This window comes from Oncorhynchus masou, chromosome 32 (genome assembly GCF_036934945.1).
Source record: "Oncorhynchus masou masou isolate Uvic2021 chromosome 32, UVic_Omas_1.1, whole genome shotgun sequence".
NCBI lineage: Eukaryota > Metazoa > Chordata > Actinopteri > Salmoniformes > Salmonidae > Oncorhynchus > Oncorhynchus masou.
The window spans coordinates 37,067,810-37,090,309 of NC_088243.1; the positions used below are offsets into that span (position 1 = coordinate 37,067,810).

General features: G+C 46.6%; 1 protein-coding gene across 5 annotated transcripts in view; it reads right to left on the reverse strand.

Annotated features, from left to right (window-relative positions):
• The window catches only part of LOC135526032 (estrogen-related receptor gamma), a 113,408-nt gene that overhangs the window by 39,787 nt on the left and 51,121 nt on the right, over nucleotides 1-22,500 (reverse strand). For 4 of the 5 annotated variants that reach the window (XM_064954056.1, XM_064954058.1, XM_064954059.1 and 1 more), the window contains 2 exons: nucleotides 4,514-4,624; nucleotides 439-621 (listed from right to left, as the gene is read on the reverse strand). In XM_064954056.1, coding sequence (XP_064810128.1) covers nucleotides 439-621; nucleotides 4,514-4,624 — 294 coding nt within the window. The remainder of the gene's footprint in view (nucleotides 1-438; nucleotides 622-4,513; nucleotides 4,625-22,500) is intronic. The other variant, XM_064954057.1, reaches the window with a different exon arrangement.

Sequence of the window (22,500 nt, forward strand, 5' to 3'; positions counted from 1 at the left end):
AGGGTCTTACCTGGGATGAGCTTCAACCGAACAGACGATGTTGACCGTCTTTGTGTTGGTGTTCTGGTCATTTTGTGTACCAGGGGTACATTTGGTTAAGCGTGTGCGTCAGTGAGGTTTTACCTGGGCGTCAGTGTGTAGGCTCAACTGGGATGTTCTCAGCCCAGGTGATGTTGAATCTGCGTAGACACGTGCTTAGTGTGCTTAGTGCTTAGTGCTTAGTGTGTGCTTAGTGCTTAGTGCTTAGTGCTTAGTGCTTAGTGCTTAGTGCTTAGTGTGTGTGTGTGTGTGTGTGTGTGTGTGTGTGTGTGTGTGTGTGTGTGTGTGTGTGTGTGTGCGTGCGTGCGTGCGTGCGTGCGTGCGTGCGCGCGTGTGTGTGTGTGTGTGTGTGTGTGTGTGTGTGTGTGTGTGTGTGTGTGTGTGTGTGTAAACCCGTACCTGGGATGTGTTTGGCCCAACCGATGTTGACCACCAGCTCGCGGTCAGCTAGGTCACACAGCGTGGTCAAGGCCTTGATGTCACTGTCGGGGACGGTAGGGTCAGGCATGGCGTAGATCTTCTCAGGCTCGGCCACCAGCAGGTGGGACACGATTTTGTTATCTGCAAGGCAGCCAAAGGGAACTGGGTGACCACCGAGAGAGAACAGAGAGACAGGGTCAAATCAACACACGCTCAAACATGGAGAAAAATCTGATCATTATCACGCTGTTGTGCCTTACGCAATGGATGCGTGTGTTAGTTGATGTTACAATCACAATCATTGTCGTTACACTTGTACAATAGTCTACAATAGTTCTTCAACTGGGATTTTTGGCTCTAACGTTCTATAAGGATTCTAAATGGTTCTAAATGGTTCTAAAACTGGCCCAGTGGTGGTTCTATATCTGTCCCAGTGGTGGTTCTATAACTGGCCCAGTGGTGGTTCTATAACTGGCCCAGGTTCTATAACTGGCCCAGGTTCAATAACTGGCCCAGGTTCTATATCTGTCCCGGTGGTGGTTCTATAACTGGCCCAGGTTCTGTAACTGGCCCAGTGGTGGTTCTATAACTGGCCCAGGTTCTATAACTGGCCCAGGTTTTATAACTGGCCCAGGTTATATAACTGGCCCAGTGGTGGTTCTATAACTGGCCCAGTGGTGGTTCTATAACTGTCCCAGTAGTGGTTCTATAACTGGCCCAGTGGTGGTTCTATAACTGGCCCAGGTTCTATAACTGGCCCAGTGGTGGTTCTACAACTGGCCCAGGTTCTATAACTGGCCCAGATTCTATAACTGGCCCAGTGGTGGTTCTATAACTGGCCCAGGTTCTATAACTGCCCCAGGTTCTATAACTGGCCCATATTCTTAAACTGGCCTAGTGGTGGTTCTATAACTGGAAGAAAAAGAAAGAGAAACGCACACCTATAAATACGAGGTGCTGGCTAGCGGAGTAGAAACTTGAAAATAAAAATAAAAGAGAGCCGCACACTCTTGGAGCTCAGATGCAAAAATTCTATAAAACCAGGTTGTATAACTGGCCCAGTGGTTGTTCTATAACTGGCCCAGGTTCTATAACTGGCCCAGATTCTATAACTGGCCCAGTGGTGGTTCTATAACTGAACCAGGTTCTATAACTGGCCCAGTGGTGGTTCTATAACTGACCCAGTGTCTTCTAAAGCAAAATACAAAGCTCTGAAAATTCTAGTACATACGGGGGACAGTGGGAATTGGAAAGAAGTGAACCTAGTTGGTGGATAGACAAGTAGGTGGTGGATGCATTGTTTCATACAAAGAAGAAGGCGGCATTGGGAGTGTGCAGGGGAAAGTTAAATACAACCAAAACATTTCCAATGGAATCAAATCTGCAGATGAGCTCGCTACAGACAATTAGTGGCAGTCTCACTCCTGTATTCAAATGAATCTGCTGCTTAATCATGCAGCCAGATGATAGATGACCATGATGAGCCAGTGAACCCAAATACCAGCGAGATAGAGAGAGGAGGGGGAGGAGGGGGGGTGCTGGGAGACAGACAGGGGAAGAGAGGAGGGAGAGAGAGGGGTGAGAGAGAGAGACAGGGAAGAGAGAGACGGAAGAACAAACGAGAGAGCTACTGTAGACACATACAGTAGAGAGAGAGCAAGAGAAAGAGATGGGCGGAGAGAGAGATAGGAAGAGAGAGAGAGGGGGGGTTGTCTGCATATCGACCAGAGCCGCCCCTCACTCCAGGGAGAGAGAGAGAGAGGGCTAGACTAGAGCTCTATCAGTCTGTGGCTAAATCTTATTTAATGTTTCCTTAATTACAATCAATGGCCCCCCATTTCAATCCCCCCAGCCTTTGTTATGTGTGGATAATCAATGTGGATGGCTGGGCTCTGTTAGGGCTAAGGGCTGTGTGGGAGTCTACAACTGTATCAGCTCTATAAGTGTTAACTCAGCTAAAACTATGGAGAGAGGGCTTTGAAGGTTTCTTTACTCAGAATATTCTCTAACTACAGACATATTTATTGTTGGGACGCTATCCTGACTGTGAACACTGATACTGTCTCTCTTTTTATGTTTTACTTTATAAATATTGTAGTCCAGAGACAGACAGACATCGGTAGTGTTTGAGATAGAAAGAGATGGAGGGAGAGTTGGAAAAAGAGGAAACTGAGGGAACAGGCTGTGTGTAGGGCAGAGAGAGAGGGATTTGTACATTGTTAAAACACCGTATATATATAATATGACATTTGTAATGTCTTTATTGTCTTGAAACTTCTGTATGTGTAATGTTTCCGGCAATTTTTTTATTGTTTATTTCACTTTATATATTATCTACCTCACTTGCTTTGGCAATGTTAACACATGTTTCCCATGCCAATAAAGCTTGAATTGAATTGAATTGAGAGAGTTGGTAACGGAGACGGGATAAAGCGGATCGAGGAATGAAGGGATGGATAGAGGTGGTGTAAAGCCTGGGTGCTGGCTGGCAGTAGGATCAGGATAGAGGTGGTGTAAATCCTGGGTTCTGGCTGACAGTAGGATCAGGATAGAGGTGGTGTAAAGCCTGGGTGCTGGCTGGCAGTAGGATCAGGATCAGGGGTGTAAAGCCTGGGTGGTGGCTGGCAGTAGGATCAGGATCAGGGGTGTAAAGCCTGGGTTCTGGCTGACAGTAGGATCAGGATAGAGGTGGTGTAAAGCCTGGGTTCTGGCTGACAGTAGGATCAGGATCAGGGGGGTAAAGCCTGGGTTCTGGCTGACAGTAGGATCAGGATAGAGGTGGTGTAAAGCCTGGGTGGTGGCTGGCAGTAGGATCAGGATCAGGGGTGTAAAGCCTGGGTTCTGGCTGACAGTAGGATCAGGATAGAGGTGGTGTAAAGCCTGGGTTCTGGCTGACAGTAGGATCAGGATCAGGGGGGTAAAGCCTGGGTTCTGGCTGACAGTAGGATCAGGATAGAGGTGGTGTAAAGCCTGGGTTCTGGCTGACAGTAGGATCAGGATCAGGGGGGTAAAGCCTGGGTTCTGGCTGACAGTAGGATCAGGATAGAGGTGGTGTAAAGCCTGGGTTCTGGCTGACAGTAGGATCAGGATCAGGGGGGTAAAGCCTGGGTGCTGGCTGACAGTAGGATCAGGATAGAGGTGGTGTAAAGCCTGGGTTCTGGCTGACAGTAGGATCAGGATAGAGGTGGTGTAAATCCTGGGTTCTGGCTGACAGTAGGATCAGGATAGAGGTGGTGTAAAGCCTGGGTTCTGGCTGACAGTAGGATCAGGATAGAGGTGGTGTAAAGCCTGGGTGCTGGCTGACAGTAGGATCAGGGGTGTAAAGCCTGGGTGCTGGCTGACAGTAGGATCAGGATCTGGATGGTAAAGCCTGGGTGCTGGCTGACAGTAGGATCAGGATCTGGATGGTAAAGCCTGGGTTCTGGCTGACAGTAGGATCAGGATCTGGATGGTAAAGCCTGGGTGCTGGCTGACAGTAGGATCAGGATCTGGATGGTAAAGCCTGGGTGCTGACTGACAGTAGGATCAGGATCAGGGGGTTAAAGCCTGGATGTTACTCCAGCAACCAAATTCCTAATGTGATTACCCCTCCAATAATTATTCTGATTATTTCTGCAGCTATCATGCAGCATAGCATACTGTGTTCCATGAGAATATTCTAGTATTAACAAAAAGGGCTTAGGGGACAGAGCTGGTAAGCACCATGCGGGGAGAGGAGAGGAGCATCTATCTGTTTGGCCGACTGCTGACGAGAGAGAGGGGGGGTAATGCTGGTTTGATGTCTTTGCCAGATTGGATTTAATCCGGATTAGGCCCCTTTCTCTCGCTCTCTCTCTCTCTCTCTCTCTCTCTCTCTCTCTCTCTCTCTCTCTCTCTCTCTCTCTCTCTCTTTCTCATGAACTCATTTTGTCTCCCTCTCTTTCGTTCTCTCCATCTCTCCTTCAGAAACCTCTCCAAGGTGTGATCTGTGTATATCCAGCAGGGAGCAACATCTTCTGCAATATTTGTGTATGTGTGTGTGTCTGTGCCTGTGTCTGTCTGTGTGTGTTCTTACATGGCTTTTTGGCAGGCAGGGCCAGTTGAGGGTTGAGGTAAGGGCTGTTCTCAGCGTCTATCCGGCGCTTGTACTTCTGTCTGCCACCACGCACCCTGTCCAGACGCACACCTAGAGACACAGACAGACAGACGGACACAGGTCAGAGGTTATAAACGTTGCATATATATGTAGTTACAGACACATATCTGAGAGACACAGACAGACAGACGGACACAGGTCAGAGGTTACAAGCGTTGCATATATATGATATATATGTAGTTACAGACACATATCTGAGAGACACAGACAGACAGACAGACAGACAGACAGACAGACAGACAGACAGACAGACGGACACAGGTCAGAGGTTATAAACGTTGCATATATATGTAGTTACAGACACACACCTAGAGACACAGACAGACAGACAGACAGACAGACAGACAGACAGACAGACAGACGGACACAGGTCCGAGGTTATAAACGTTACATATATATGTAGTTACAGACACATATCTGAGAGACACAGACAGACAGACGGACACAGGTCAGAGGTTATAAACGTTACATATATATGTAGTTACAGACACACACCTAGAGTCACAGACAGACAGACGGACACAGGTCAGAGGTTATAAACGTTACATATATATGTAGTTACAGACACATATCTGAGAGACACAGACAGACAGACGGACACAGGTCAGAGGTTATAAACGTTACATATATATGTAGTTACAGACACACACCTAGAGACACAGACAGACAGACGGACACAGGTCAGAGGTTATAAACGTTACATATATATGTAGTTACAGACACACACCTAGAGTCACAGACAGACAGACGGACAAAGGTCAGGGGTTATAAACGTTACATATATATGTAGTTACAGACACATATCTGAGAGACACAGAGGGTTACAGCTCTCTTAACAGTACGCTCACAACATTTTTAAAGGAATAGAGACATTTCATATTATGTCTACGTATAGTGTTATAAAATAAACATAAATATGGGTTGAATTTACAATGGTGCTTGTTCTTCACTAGTTGCCCTTTTCTTGTGGCAACAGGTCACAATAATTGCTGCTGTGATTGCACACTGTGGTATTTCACCCAATAGATAAGGGAATTTATCAAAATTGGATTTGTTTTGGAATTCATTGTGGGTCTGTGTAATCTCAGGGAAATATGTGTCTCTAAAATGGTAATATATTTGGCAGGAGGTTAGGAAGTGCAGCTCAGTTTCCACCTCATTTGTGGGCAGTTTGCACATAGCCTGTCTTCTCTTGAGAACCAGGTCTGCCTACTGCGGCCTTTCTCAATAGCAAGGCTATGCTCACTGAGTTTATATATGGTCAAAGCGTTCCTTAATTTTGGGTCAGTCACATTTGTCAAGTATTTCTGGCACTGTAGACTCTCTGTTTAGGGCAAAATAGCATTCCAGTTTGCTCTCTCTCTCTCTCTCTCTCTCTCTCTCTCTCTCTCTCTCTTGCTCTCTCTCTCTTGCTCTCTCTCTCTCTCTCTCTCTCTCTCTCTCTCTCTCTCTCTCTCTCTCTCTCGTCTATCCACCTTAAATACCTATTTCTCTCTCTCTAGTCTATCCAACTTGAATACCTATTTCTCTCTCTCTAGTCTATCCACCTTAAAGACCTATCTCTCTCTGTCTAGTCTATCCACCTTAAAGACCTATCTCTCTCTGTCTAGTCTATCCACCTTAAAGACCTATCTCTCTCTCTCTAGTCTATCCACCTTAAAGACCTATCTCTCTCTGTCTAGTCTATCCACCTTAAAGACCTATCTCTCTCTGTCTAGTCTATCCACCTTAAAGACCTATCTCTCTCTCTCTAGTCTATCCACCTTAAAGACCTATCTCTCTCTGTCTAGTCTATCCACCTTAAAGACCTATCTCTCTCTTTAATTAATTGACACACAAAGGAGCCCTAATTTAATTATGCACAGCTCTCCAGGGATTGGCTGTTTCCGTGGTTACCACTTAAAGGTGGATTGGGAGAGGCCTGTTTTCTGTTGGGGATGAGAGAGGACAGGAGAGGGGGATGAGAGAGGAGAGAGAGCACTGGGTGAAGCAGAGGACCAGAGGGATGTGTTGTGGAAGATTCCACACACTGTCAAACCCTCTTCCCCCTAGAGAACTCTCTGCTGTCAGAGACAACGGGCTGAATCTGCAAGTTTCAAAAAGAACCACACACACACACGCACTACTGAACGCACACACACACACACGTTCCTCTACCTTAGATGAAAAAAACACTCAGACTCTCACAAAAAAAAGACCTTTCTCTTTGGCTGATAAAATAATGTAAAACATACACACACCCATAGAATTAGGAATTCTACTGAAGCCATAGACTGTTCACTCTGCTACAATCCGGCAAACGGTACCAGAGCACCTGCACTCGGACCAACAGGCTCCGAGACAGCTTCTACACAAAAGCAATAAGACTGCTAAATAGCCAGACTGTTAAATAGTCAATTAATGGTATCAGAACTGTCTGCACTGACTCTATCTTGCACTGACCCTACGCACACTCACTAGACTATATATACATACCATATACACACTCACTAGACTATATATACATACCATATACACACTCACTAGACTATATATGCATACCATATACACACTCACTAGACTATATATACATACCATATACACACTCACTAGATTATATATACATACCATATACACACTCACTAGACTATATATACATACCATATACACACTCACTAGACTATATATACATACCATATACACACTCACTAGACTATATATACATACCATATACACACTCACAAGACTGTATATACATACCATATACACACTCACTAGACTATATAAACACACCATATACACACTCACTAGACTATATATACATACCATATACACACTCACTAGACTATATATACATACCATATACACACTCACTAGACTATATATACATACCATATACACACTCACTAGACTATATATACATACCATATACACACTCACTAGACTATATATACATACCATATACACACTCACTAGACTATATATGCATACCATATACACACTCACTAGACTATATATACATACCATATACACACTCACTAGACTATATATACATACCATATACACACTCACTAGACTATATATACATACCATATACACACTCACTAGACTATATATACATACCATATACACACTCACAAGAATGTATATACATACCATATACACACTCACTAGACTATATATACACACCATATACACACTCACTAGACTATATGTACATACCATATACACACTCACTAGACTATATATACATACCATATACACACTCACTAGACTATATATACATACCATATACACACTCACTAGACTATATATACACACCATATACACACTCACTAGACTGTAAATACATACCTAATACACACTCACTAGACTATATATACATACCATATACACACTCACTAGACTATATATACATACCATATACACACTCACTAGACTATATATACATACCATATACACACTCACAAGACTGTATATACATACCATATACACACTCACTAGACTATATATACACACTCACTAGACTATATATACATACCATATACACACTCACTAGACTATATATACATACCATATACACACTCACTAGACTATATATACATACCATATACACACTCACTAGACTATATATACACACCATATACACACTCACTAGACTGTAAATACATACCTAATACACACTCACTAGACTATATATACATACCATATATACACTCACTAGACTATATATACATACCATATACACACTCACTAGACTATATATACATACCATATACACACTCACAAGACTGTATATACATACCATATACACACTCACTAGACTATATATACACACCATATACACACTCACTAGACTATATATACATACCATATACACACTCACTAGACTATATATACATACCATATACACACTCACTAGACTATATATACATACCATATACACACTCACTAGACTATATATACACACCATATACACACTCACTAGACTGTAAATACATACCTAATACACACTCACTAGACTATATATACATACCATATACACACTCACTAGACTATATATACATACCATATACACACTCACAAGACTGTATATACATACCATATACACACTCACAAGACTGTATATACATACCATATACACACTCACTAGACTATATATACACACCATATACACACTCACTAGACTATATATACATACCATATACACACTCACTAGACTATATATACATACCATATACACACTCACTAGACTATATATACATACCATATACACACTCACTAGACTATATATACACACCATATACACACTCACTAGACTGTAAATACATACCTAATACACACTCACTAGACTATATATACATACCATATACACACTCACTAGACTATATATACATACCATATACACACTCACAAGACTGTATATACATACCATATACACACTCACTAGACTATATAAACACACCATATACACACTCACTAGACTATATATACATACCATATACACACTCTCTAGACTGTATACACACCACATACACACTCACTAGACTATATATACATACCATATACACACTCACTAGACTATATATACACACCATATACACACTCACTAGACTGTAAATACATACCTAATACACACTCACTAGACTATATATACATACCATATACACACTCACTAGACTATATATACACACCATATACACACTCACTAGACTGTAAATACATACCTAATACACACTCACTAGACCATATATACATACCATATACACACTCACTAGACTATATATACATACCATATACACACTCACTAGACTATATATACATACCATATACACACTCACTAGACTATATATACACACCATATACACACTCACTAGACTGTAAATACATACCTAATACACACTCACTAGACTATATATACATACCATATACACACTCACTAGACTATATATACACACCATATACACACTCACTAGACTGTAAATACATACCTAATACACACTCACTAGACTATATATACATACCATATACACACTCACTAGACTGTATACACACCATATACAGCGCATTCAGATTGTACTACTTCACTTTTTCCACATTTTGTTAGAATACAGCCTTATTCTAAAATGGAATAAATATATTTGTTTCCCCATCAATCTACACACAGTGCCCCATAATGACAAAGGGAGGTTTTTAGACATTTTAGCAAATGCATTACAAATAAAAAACAGAAATACCTTATTTACATAAGTATTCAGACCCTTTGCTATGAGACTCGAAGTTGAGCTCAGGTGAATCTTGTTTCCATTGATTATCCTTGAGATGCTTCTACAACTTGATTGGAGTCCACCTGTGGTAAATTCAATTGATTGGACATGATTTTAAAAAGGCACACACCTGTCCCACAGTTGACAGTGCATGTCAGAGCAAAAACCAAGCAATGAAGTCGAACTAATTGTCCGTAGAGATCCGAGACAGGATTGTGTCGAGACACAGATCTAGGGAAGTGTACCAAAAGATGTCTGCAGCATTGAAGGTCCCCAAGAACACAGTGGCCTCTATCATTCTTAAATGGAAGAAGTTTGTAACCATCAAGACTCTTCCTAGAGCTGGCCTGCCCGTCTAAACCGAGGGAGGTGACCAAGAACCCGATGGTCACTCTGACAGAGCTCCAGATTTCCTCTGTGGAGATGGGAGAACCTTCCAGAATGAAACCCACCTATGCAGTACTCCACCAATCAGGCCTTTATGGTGGAGTGGCCAGAAGGAAGCGCCTCCTCAGTAAAAGGCACATGACAGCCCACTTGGAGTTTGACAAAAAGGCACCTAAAGACATTCAGACCATGAGAAACAAGATTCTCTATTCTGATGAAACCAAGATTGAATTTGCGTCACGTCTGGAGGAAACCTGTCACCATCCCTACGGTGAAGCATGGAGGTAGCAGCATCATGGGAGACTAGTCAGGATCGAGAGAAAGACGGAGCAAAGTAGATTGAGATCCTTGATGAAAACCTGCTCCAGAGCTCTCAGGACCTCAGACTGGGATGAAGGTTCATCTTCCAACAGGACAACGACCCTAAGCACACAGCCAAGACAACGCTGGAGTCTCTTCATGACAAGTCTCTAAATGTCCTTAAGTGGCCCAGCCAGAGCCCGGACTTGAACCCGATCGAACATCTCTGGAGAGACCAGAAAATAGCTGTGCAGCGACGCTCCCCATCCAACCTGACAGAGCTTGAGAGGTTCTGCAGAGAAGAATGGGAGAAACTCCCCAAATACAGCTGTGCCAAGCTTCATGCGTCATACCCAAGAAGACTCTAAGCTGTATTTTATTTTATTCCTCTTGTTTTACTATTTTATTTTGAACTCTGCATCGTTGGGAAGGGCTCGTCACCAAGCATGTCACGGTAAAGTCTACACCAGTTGTATTCGGAGCATGGGACACATCAACTTTGATTTGATTTGAATTTGAATACTGCACTATATAATTTAATAGGATCTTTAAGCAGACTCCACACACGCCCCAGAATAAACAATGGTCTTAGTTAGATGTCACAATAGTGGCATGGTGGGTTTATAGCATGGACAGGGATATGGCAAGACCCTTGACACAGAGCTGTTGACAGCTTCTACTGCTAACGAACTGCAGCCGTGACCACATACTGGACACACACACGGCACACAGACACACACATACGCTGCACGCTATGGAAGGAGTCAGGCCATGGTTACACTGCTAATACACACACACAACCACAGGCATGAACACACACACAGAGACAGAACCTTATATAATAATAATATATCCCATTTAGCAGACGCTTTTGGCACTTACAAACACATATGGGTGGCCCCACAGAGACACTGAGCCACACAGGACCCTGGTCTTGTTCTGATAAAGACAGTGCATCTGTTAGCAGGCTACTGCCACAGGGGTTTATAGGCCTTTTATTACACAGATCAGGTTCCCCATACAGGAGACTGGGCCTGACGGGATAACACTGTCTACTTTACTGCATCCCACACACACACACACACACACACACACACACACACACACACACACACACACACACACACACACACACACACACACACACACACACACACACACACACACACACACACACACACACACACACACACACACACACACACACACACACACTGTATATATAAATTAATAACATGCTCGTGGAGGCTGGTTTGATAGCCTTCACATGTGGCCAGCTACATGACTGCAACACATGTATAGGTGAGAGAGAGATGGAGAGAGAGAGAAAGAGAGAGAGAGGGGGAAAGGGAGAGGGAGAGGAAGAGGGGGGAGTGGGATTGAAGGCGAGAGGGAGGACAAAGGGGAATTAGAGGAGAGGAGAAACATGCAGGAGAGGAGAGAAGACCATAGGAGGAGAGACCGAAAAGAAATTCATTTCATGGTGTTATAAATCTGGGCCAGATTACAAGACACTTTAGGCTGGGTTTTTAATTAAGGAAGCAGATAGGTCTATTGTCTGACTGGAGCTTTCTCTGGCCCTGCCTTCTTTTTAAATGATCCTCTTCTCCTGGGCCTTTACTAGAATCCCACAGATGACCATAAAGACCTTACAAGACTTGTTGAGGATTTCATAGTTGTGGTGGAATCCCTTCTGGCGTCTTGTGAATTTATAGGTAGTGAGAGGGATGGAAGAGAGGGAGGGAGGACGACGGGGGGGGGGTTATAGGGAGAGGTGAAGAGAGGGAGGGAGGACGACGGGGGGATAGAGGGAGAGATGAAGAGAGGGAGGGAAGACGACGGGGGGATAGAGGGAGAGGTGAAGAGAGGGAGGGAGGACGACGGGGGGGATAGAGGGAGAGATGAAGAGAGGGAGGGAAGACGACGGGGGGATAGAGGGAGAGCGGAAGGAGGGAGGGAGGACGACGGGGGGGTAGAGGGAGAGGTGAAGAGAGGGAGGGAGGACGACGGGGGGGGGATAGAGGGAGAGGTGAAGAGAGGGAGGGAGGACGACGGGGGATAGAGGGAGAGCGGAAGAGAGGGAGGGAGGACGACGGGGGGATAGAGGGAGAGATGAAGAGAGGGAGGGAGGACGATGGGGGGATAGAGGGAGAGATGAAGAGAGGGAGGGAAGACGACGGGGGATAGAGGGAGAGGTAAGAGAGGGAGGGAGGACGAAGCGGGGGATAGAGGGAGAGGTGAAGAGAGGGAGGGAGGACGACGGGGGATAGAGGGAGAGATGAAGAGAGGGAGGGAAGACGACGGGGGATAGAGGGAGAGCGGAAGAGAGGGAGGGAGGGCGATGGGGGATAGAGGGAGAGGTAAAGAGAGGGAGGGAGGACGACGGGGGGATAGAGGGAGAGGTAAGAGAGGGAGGGAGGACGACGGGGGGGATAGAGGGAGAGGTAAGAGAGGGAGGGCGACGGGGGATAGAGGGAGAGGTAAGAGAGGGAGGGAGGACGATGGGGGGGATAGAGGGAGAGATGAAGAGAGGGAGGGAGGACGACGGGGGATAGAGGGAGAGGTGAAGAGAGGGGGGAGGACGACGGGGGATAGAGGGAGAGGTGAAGAGAGGGAGGGGGACGACGGGGGGATGGGGAGAGGTGAAGAGAGGGGGAGGACGGGGGATAGAGGGAGAGGTAAGAGTGGGAGGGAGGACGACGGGGGGATAGAGGGGGATAGAGGGAGGGGGACGACGGGGGATAGAGGGAGAGGTGAAGAGAGGGAGGGGGGACGACGGGGGATAGAGGGAGAGGTAAAGAGAGGGAGGGAGTATGACAGGGGGGATAGAGGGAGAGGTAAAGAGAGAAAGAAGGGTGGGGGACTCTTACTCTCACGGTCAGCCAATTAACACAAAGGAGGAGAGGAGGTTGCGAGAAGAGGAGAGGAGAAAAGGAGAGGAAAGATAGATGAGGAGTGGAGATGAGGAGAGAAGGTAGTGTTGTGTGTTGTGTGTGTGTGTGTGTGTGTGTGTGTGTGTGTGTGTGTGTGTGTGTGTGTGTGTGTGTGTGTGTGTGTGTGTGGGAGGGGGTGGGGTTGGGGGGTATCATTCTAGGTCGAGGAAGATGAAGAGATTTGACCCTACATGTCCCTTTAGCAGGGTTTGATAAGTGTACTTGCATCCCACCTACAATGTTACACCTTTAAAATGCTTACGGTGTACACACACACACACACACACACACACACACACACACACACACACACACACACATGGGGCTTTGGGGCTAAGTGCAGTGGCCTTTCATCTAACAAATAAACTCTGTGTCTCAGTGCTCCTAGGCAGGCGACTCCTCAGCTGCTATTTTATCTCTATTTTTTGCATTTGTCTTTACAAGCAGCAAGTCTTCCACCCGTTCTGCCCCCCGGACTGTAAGGCTAGCCACCCTCTCGCCAAAACATCATGTAGAGGCAGAGAGAGTGGGAGACTGTGTGTGCGTGTGTGCGCGCGTGCGTGAAAGAGAGAGAGAGAGAAATGAAGCGACAAGGAAAGAGTGTAAGTGAAACAGACTAGTCTATGTGATTTTATCTAAGTGTGTGTTGAGAGTCGGCTGACAGAGAGCTTATTTACTGCTGTGGTTTGTCTTAAAACGCTGGGGGAATCATGTCACTGTGTTGTGTGTGTGTTGTGTGTGTGTGTGTGTTGTGTGTGTGTGTTAAAACGCTAGGGGAATTCTGTGACTTAGGGCCTGCATACACACCCAGCATTAATGCCAGGCCTAATAAAGCCTTCTGTCAATGCCTTGTCCCTTTCATCTCTACTCCCTCCTTTCTATCCCCCTCGACTGCCTTCCCGCTCTTCTCCTTTACTCTCCCTACTCTCCTCTCTCTCCTCCTCCCTCCTTTCTGTTCCCCTCCCCTGCCTTTGCTCTCCTCTACTCTCCCTACTCTCCTCCCTGCTTTCTATCCCCCTCGACTGCCTTCCCGCTCTTCTCCTTTACTCTCCCTACACTCCTCCCTGCTTTCTCTCCCCCTCCCCTGCCTTCGCTCTCCTCTACTCTCCCTCTCCTCCCTCCTTTCTATCCCCATCCAATTCCTTCCCTCTCCTCCACTCTACCTCCTCTCCTCCCTCCTTTCTATCCCCATCCAATTCCTTCGCTCTCGTCTACTCTCCCTCCTCTCCTCTCTCTCCTCCTCCCTCCTTTCTGTTCCCCTCCCCTGCCTTCGCTCTCCTCTGCCTCTCCTCTCCTCCTCCCTCCTTTCTGTTACCCTCCTCTGCTTTTCTCCCCTCCCACCTCTTCCCTCTCCCCCCTACCAGTAGGCTGATAAAGCCAACAGTGTCGCTGTGAAATGCACCCCCACTGCTACAAAACAAAGCCCAATCTCCCAACCTTAGCTCTCTCGTGCACACACACGTGCACATGCACACACATAGTGGTCAGTGAGCCACCCCCGTGCCTGCATCAAAGGCAGACCTGGCCGGTCGGAAGGCATCTTAATCAAGCTCAGAGCTAAGCCAAAAGATTAACTACCTTACATCAGGAAATACAGGATATATTTATATATATATATATATATATATATATATATATATATATATATATATATAGAGAGAGAGAGAGAGAGAGAGAGACAGAGAGACAGAGAGAGAGAGACAGAGAGAGAGACAGAGAGAGAGAGAGAGACAGAGAGTCACAGAGAGAGAGAGAGACAGAGAGAGAGAGAGAGAGAGAGAGAGACAGAGAGAGAGAGAGAGCCTCCTCCACTTCGCCCTCTCTTCCGCACACTCCCCTCTCTGTATCATCCTTCTCTCCTCCACTCCTCTCTCTGTATCAGGCTCCCTCTCTCTCTCATCCTTCTCTCCTCCGCTACACTCCCTCTCTCTGTATCATCCTTCTCCCTCCCTCTCTCTGTATCATCCTTCTCTCCTCCGCTACACTCCCTCTCTCTGTATCATCCTTCTCTCCTCCGCTACACTCCCTCTCTCTGTATCAACCTTCTCTCCTCCGCTACACTCTCTCTCTGTATCAACCTTCTCTCCTCCGCTACACTCCCTCTCTCTGTATCATCCTTCTCTCTCTCCGTCCGCTACACTCCCTCTCTCTGTATCATCCTTCTCTCCCTCCGTATCATCCTTCTCTCCTACACTCCCTCTCTCTGTATCATCCTTCTCTCCGTCCTCTACACTCCCTCTCTCTGTATCATCCTTCTCTCCTCCGCTACACTCCGTCCCTCTCTCTGTATCATCCTTCTCTCCGTCCTCTACACTCCCTCTCTCCTGTATCATCCTTCTATCCCAGCTACACTCCCTCTCTCTGTATCATCTCTCTTCTCCTTCTCTCCGTCCTCTACACTCTCTCTCTGTATCATCCTTCTCTCTGTCCTCTACACTCCCTCTCTCTGTATCATCCTTCTCTCCGTCCTCTACACTCCCTCTCTCTGTATCATCCTTCTCTCCATCCGCTACACTCCCTCTCTCTGTATCATCCTTCTCTCCGTCCGCTACACTCCCTCTCTCTGTATCATCCTTTCTCTCCGTCCTCTCACACTCCCTCTCTCTGTATCATCCTTCTCTCCGTCCGCTACACTCCCTCTCTCTGTATCATCCTTCTCTCCGTCCTCTGTATCATCCTTCTCTCCTCTACACTCTCTCTGTATCATCCTTCTCTCCGTTCTCTCCGTCCGCTACACTCCCTCTCTCTGTATCATCCTTCTCTCCGTCCTCTGTACACTCCCTCTCTCTGTATCATCCTTCTCTCCGTCCTCTACACACCCTCTCTCTGTATCATCCTTCTCTCCGTCCTCTGTATCACTCCCTCTCTCTGTATCATCCTTCTCCTCCGTCTCACTACACTCCCTCTCTCTGTATCATCCTTCTCTCCGTCCGCTACACTCCCTCTCTCTGTATCATCCTTCTCTCCGTCCGCTACACTCCCTCTCTCTGTATCATCCTTCTCTCCGTCCGCTACACTCCCTCTCTCTGTATCATCCTTCTCTCCGTCCTCTACACTCCCTCTCTCTGTATCATCCTTCTCTCCGTCCGCTACACTCCCTCTCTCTGTATCATCCTTCTCTCCGTCCGCTACACTCCCTCTCTCTGTATCATCCTTCTCTCCGTCTGTATCATCCTCTCTCCGTCCTCTACACTCCCTCTCTCTGTATCATCCTTCTCTCCGTCCTGTATCATCCTTCTCTCCGTCCTCTACACTCCCTCTCTCTGCTACACTCCCTCTCTCTGTATCATCCTTCTCTCCGTCCGCTACACTCCCTCTCTCTGTATCATCCTTCTCTCCGTCCGCTACACTCCCTCTCTCTGTATCATCCTTCTCTCCGTCCGCTACACTCCCTCTCTCTGTATCATCCTTCTCTCATCCCGTCCGCTACACTCCCTCTCTCTGTATCATCCTTCTCTCCGTCCGCTACACTCCCCCTCTCTCTGTATCATCCTTCTCTCCGTATCATCCTTCTCTCACTCCCTCCCTCTCTCTGTATCATCCTTCCTTCTCTCCCTCTCTCTGTATCATCCTTCCTACACTCCTCTCTCTGTATCATCCTTCTCCGTATCGCTACATCCTTCTCTGTATCATCCTTCTCTCCGTCCGCTACACTCCCTCTCTCTGTATCATCCTTCTCTCCGTCCTCTACACTCCCTCTCTCTGTATCATACACTCCCTCTCTCTGTATCATCCTTCTCTCCGTCCGCTACACTCCCTCTCTCTGTATCATCCCTCTCTCTCTATCATCCTTCTCTCCGTCCTCTACACTCTCCATCTCTCTGTATCATCCTTCTCTCCGTCCGCTACACTCCCTCCTCTGTATCATTCTCTCTGTATCATCCTTCTCTCCTGTATCATCCTTCTCCGCTACACTCCCTCTCTCTGTATCATCCTTCTCTCCGTCCGCTACACTCCCTCTCTCTGTATCATCCTTCTCTCCGTCCGCTACACTCCCTCTCTCTGTATCATCCTTCTCTCCGTCCGCTACACTCCCTCTCTCTGTATCATCCTTCTCTCCGTCCGCTACACTCCCTCTCTCTGTATCATCACTCCCTCTCTGTATTCTCTCTCTCTGTATCATCCTTCTCTCCGTCCGCTACACTCCCTCTCTCTGTATCATCCTTCTCTCCGTCCGCTACACTCCCACTCTCTGTATCATCCTTCTATCCATCCGCTACACTCCCTCTCTCTGTATCATCCTTCTCTCCGTCCGCTACACTCCCTCTCTCTGTATCATCTCTCCTGCTACACTCCCTCTCTCTGTATCATCCTTCTCTCCGTCCGCTACACTCCCTCTCTCTGTATCATCCTTCTCTCCGTCTACACTCCCTCTCTCTGTATCATCCTTCTCTCCGTCATCCTTCTCTGTATCATCCTATCCGTCCCGACTACACTCTCTCTCTCTGTATCATCCCTTCTCTCTGCTACACTCCTCTCTCTGTATCCTCTCTCCGTCCTACACTCCCTCTCTCTGTATCATCCTTCTCTGTCTGCTACACTCCCCTCATGGAGTCCCACTCTCTGTATCATCCTTCTTTCTCACTCCCTCTCTCTGTATCATCCTTCTCTCCGTCCGCTACACTCCCTCTCTCTGTATCATCCTTCTCTCCGTCCGCTACACTCCCTCTCTCTGTATCATCCTTCTGCTTTCAGGAGTCTGACACGCCCCTGCATGGAGTTTCTCTGTTTTCTCATTCCGACGCTCCCCTTTTATTTTTATTCTCCTCCTCTCCTCTTTTATTCTCCTCCTCTCCTCTTTTATTCTCCTCCTCTCCTCTTTTATTCTCTCTCTCCATCCATCCCTTCCATTTTATTGGAGGCCCAGTGTGAATTTCTGGCAGGCAGTAGAATTTCTGGCTCCTCCTCTCTCTTTTATTCTCTCTCTCCATCCATCCCGTGGGTCCTGAGAAGGGCTGAAAAAGTACGCCCGTGGGTCCTGAGAAGGGCTGAAAAAGGACCCAAACACTCAGAGAGACAAGTCACAAATGCTGCGGTTACCAAAACACAAACACAAAGGCCACAAATACACTCACACACATAACCATTCCTGACTAATAGAGCAGAAAAGGGAAGCCCTTCTCTGCCCAGCATGGAAAGAGTGCTTATGAAGACATCACTGGATAGAGTGTGTGTGTGTGAGTGTGTCCCTGCATCGCTGTGTTTGTGTAAAGGGGAATGGGTGACATTCAGACGCTTCCAACGGCATTATCCACTGAAGATTATTTCCTAGCCTAAACACTGGAACTAATCCCTGAAGCTGGCTCTACAGGTTTCACACACACACACACACACACACACACACACACACACACACACACACACACACACACACACACACACACACACACACACACACACACACACACACACACACACACACACACACACACAGAATGCAGTTAGGCCTAGCCTAAGGTTGAATTTGTACAGTTTATATTACTACGTACAGTAGATGTTCTATAAGAGGCTCCTATATGTATCTATGTTCCTGCTGGACCTAGTGTGTGTGTGTGTGTGTGTGTGTGTGTGTGTGTGTGTGTGTGTGTGTGTGTGTGTGTGTGTTTATGATGTTTTACCGTGACATCTTTATTGTCATAGTGTGGATGTTGTATAGGAGGCTCCTATGTGTATGGACTCAATTCACTGCTCCTACCCTTGATTTGATAAGAAGTTAAGAATCACTTCATTAACAAGGCCAGCAAATATCTTTCCATCTCTGATACACCACGTACACTTTATTAGTCCCTCCATGACAATGGTTCACTCCTACAGACAGTGAGTCATGTGGCCGTGGCTTGCTGCATAAAGCAGGCAAGGCAGGCAGGCATCGAGGCATTCAGTCACCGTTCGACTGAACGTTAGAATGGGCAAAACAAATGACCTAAGTGTGGTGTGATCGGCGGTGCCAGGCACGCCGGATCCAGTAGCTCAGAAACGGACGTCCTCCTGGGCTTTTTATCCACCCCAGTGTTTAGGGTTTTCCCGAAAATGGTGCGACAAATAAAAACATCCAGTCGGCAGCAGTCCTCTGGGCGAAAACAGCTTGTTGATGAAAGAGGTCGAATGGCGAGAATGGTGCAAGCTAACAGGCAGACAAATAACGGCTCAGTACAACAGCGGTGTGCTGAAGGGCATGGATGGGCTAGCAGACTGTCACACCGGGTTCCACGACTATCAGCTAAAACCAAGAAGAAGCGTCTCCAGTGGAAAAACCGGGAACATGACAGCGAGTTCAGTTTACATGAGTGGACTGCGTCCATAGACCTCAACCCTTTAGACCAACTGAGAGATGAGATGGAACGGGCTGTTCGCAGCATGTCCCGCCATTCAATCTGTATTAACTTTGTGATGCCATCGCGTCAGCATTGACTAACATCCCGGGGGAACGTTTCCGACGCCTTGTAGAATGCCCCGAATAATTCAGGCTGTTCTGGAGGCAAAGGGGCGTCAGACCCGGTACTGGATCGGTATACCACATAAACTGACCGGTGAGTGTATGTATCCATTCCCAAACCAATAGATTTAAATATTTCCTACAGAAATAGAGAGAGGAAGAGAGAGCTTTATCTATCCTATATTCAGCAGTGCAAGACATGACTGTGTGTGTGTGTGTGTGTGTGTGTGTGTGTGTGTGTGTGTGTGTGTGTGTGTGTGTGTGTGTGTGTGTGTGTGTGTGTGTGTGTGTGTGTGTGTGTGTGTGTGTGTGTGTGTGTGTGTGTGATTGTGTGTGTGTGAGTGTGTGAGTGTGTGCATGTGTGTGTGTGGCAACAGAAGGGCTGACAGAACAGGTCCCGAGGGGGGCCATGTCATCAAGCGGTCAAGAGAATCTTAACTCCAGGGGGGCTAGCACACGGATGGAGGGAGGAGAGAAGAGGTGGAAGAACGAGACACAGGAGGAGAGGTGTATAAACGTCAGCCAGCACATAGGTATCATGTATGAAGTGAAATTGGTAACCCTATACTGTACACACGGTATTGCATCTGAATGTGCAAAGATGACACAAGTATTTGAGTGAAGATTTAGTGAGGACCTACCCCTCTTTTTCCCCTCTCGTTAATTTCTGCTCTCTTTCTCTCTTTCTCATACAATCACACACACACACACACACACACACACACACACACACACACACACACACACACACACACACACACACAACACACACACACACACACACACACACACACACACACACACACACACACACACACACACACACACACACACACCATAAAGACCCTTCTAACTACCTCATTTATTTTCCACCAAATTAACTTACTCTCACTCCTGATTAATGATTTAATCTAAATGAATCAAATTAAAAATTGAAAATTATATTTCCAAAGCCCACAAAAAGCGGGAAAAGACAAGGGAGAAAGAGACCATTCCCTCTTAACAAATGAGCCTTCATATAATAAAGGATGACCAGGAGAAGAGGGGGTGAGGAGAGGAGAATAGGAGAGGGGGGCAGTAATGAAATGGGCATGGCCAGGTAAAGAGAGTGGGAGGAAGACAGAGAGAGAGAAATGAGAGCGGTAAGAGGAGAGAGAACGAGAGACAGAGAGAGAGAGAGAGAGAGAGAGAGAGAGAGAGAGAGAGAGAGAGAGGGGGCTGGATGAGAGGGATAAAAGATTGGGCAGGTAGAGAGAGTGTGGAGAACAGAAGAAAGGGAAACAAGAAGAGGAGAAGGAGAAGTGGTAGGATAGGGTAAGGAGAGGCAGGAAAGAGTGAGAGAAAGAGAGACAGGGAGGAGGATGGGAAGGCGGGCTGAATTCTTCCCAGGGGTTTCCTGATCCAGCCGTAATTACAGTGTCACTTCCCCAAACTGCACCTCCTCTCTCACCCCTCCATCCTTCTTCTACACTTCCTTTGTCATCCTCCGCTCCTTCTTCTCCCCCATCATCTACTCTTCTCGGCCGTGGCCAGGTAGCCTAGTTACCCACAGGCTTTAGTTTAGCAGGCTAATACAGTCTTGTGGAGCAGTTAGCTTACGCTGTTACTCAGTAAATGTCATCCGGGTGAGTGGACCTGAAGATGTGACCAGGGAGAGGGGGAGAGGTGGAGGAGAAGGAGGGAGGGGGTATGTGTCTGTGTTTCCCAAATGCACACCAACAATACGCTTTTAGAACACACAGACACACAGAGACACGTACCCCGTCTGGCTGGCCCATGTGTTTATGGGTTGTCGATGCTTAGTTGTAGGATGTTACACACGCACACACGTGCACACACGTGCACACACACACACACACACACACACACACACACACACACACACACACACACACACACACACACACACACACACACACACACACACACACACACGTAGGGCTGTCAGATGTCCCGCTGCCATAATAGACAGTGTGATGAAGGGGAATCATCCCCAGCGTGGGAATATTGCCGAGGACCGATATTCCAATCCGAACTGATCTGATCACCATGGATTTCACCATGGACCAACGTCGCTGTGTGTGTGAGTGAGTGAGTGTGTTCGGACAATTGATTTGATTTGATTTGAAGGATTGTGTGTCAAGTGCCATTGACACGTTTGAAAGATTACACAGAAAAAGAGAGAACCGTGAGAAGGATTGATTTCAGATGACTGACAGGAGACTGTTATTTTCTGTGAAAGGCTGACCTGTGTGTGTGTGTGTCACGGCCGTTGCTGGAAGAAGACCAAGGTGCAGCGTGGTGAGCGTACACTTCTCTTTTTATTTAAAATGTCTCCAACGAAACAACAAACAAAAAACAACCATGAAGCTTACAGGGCTATAGTGCCACAAACAAATACAGGTGGGAAAAGGGCTGCCTAAGTATGGTTCCCAATCAGAGACAACGGTAGACAGCTGTCCCTGATTTGAGAACCATACCCGGCCAAAACAAAGAACATAGAATGCCCACCCCACATCACACCCTGACCTAACCAAATAGAGAAATAAAACGGCTCTCTAAGGTCAGGGACAGTGTGTGTGTGTGTGTGTGTGTGTGTGTGTG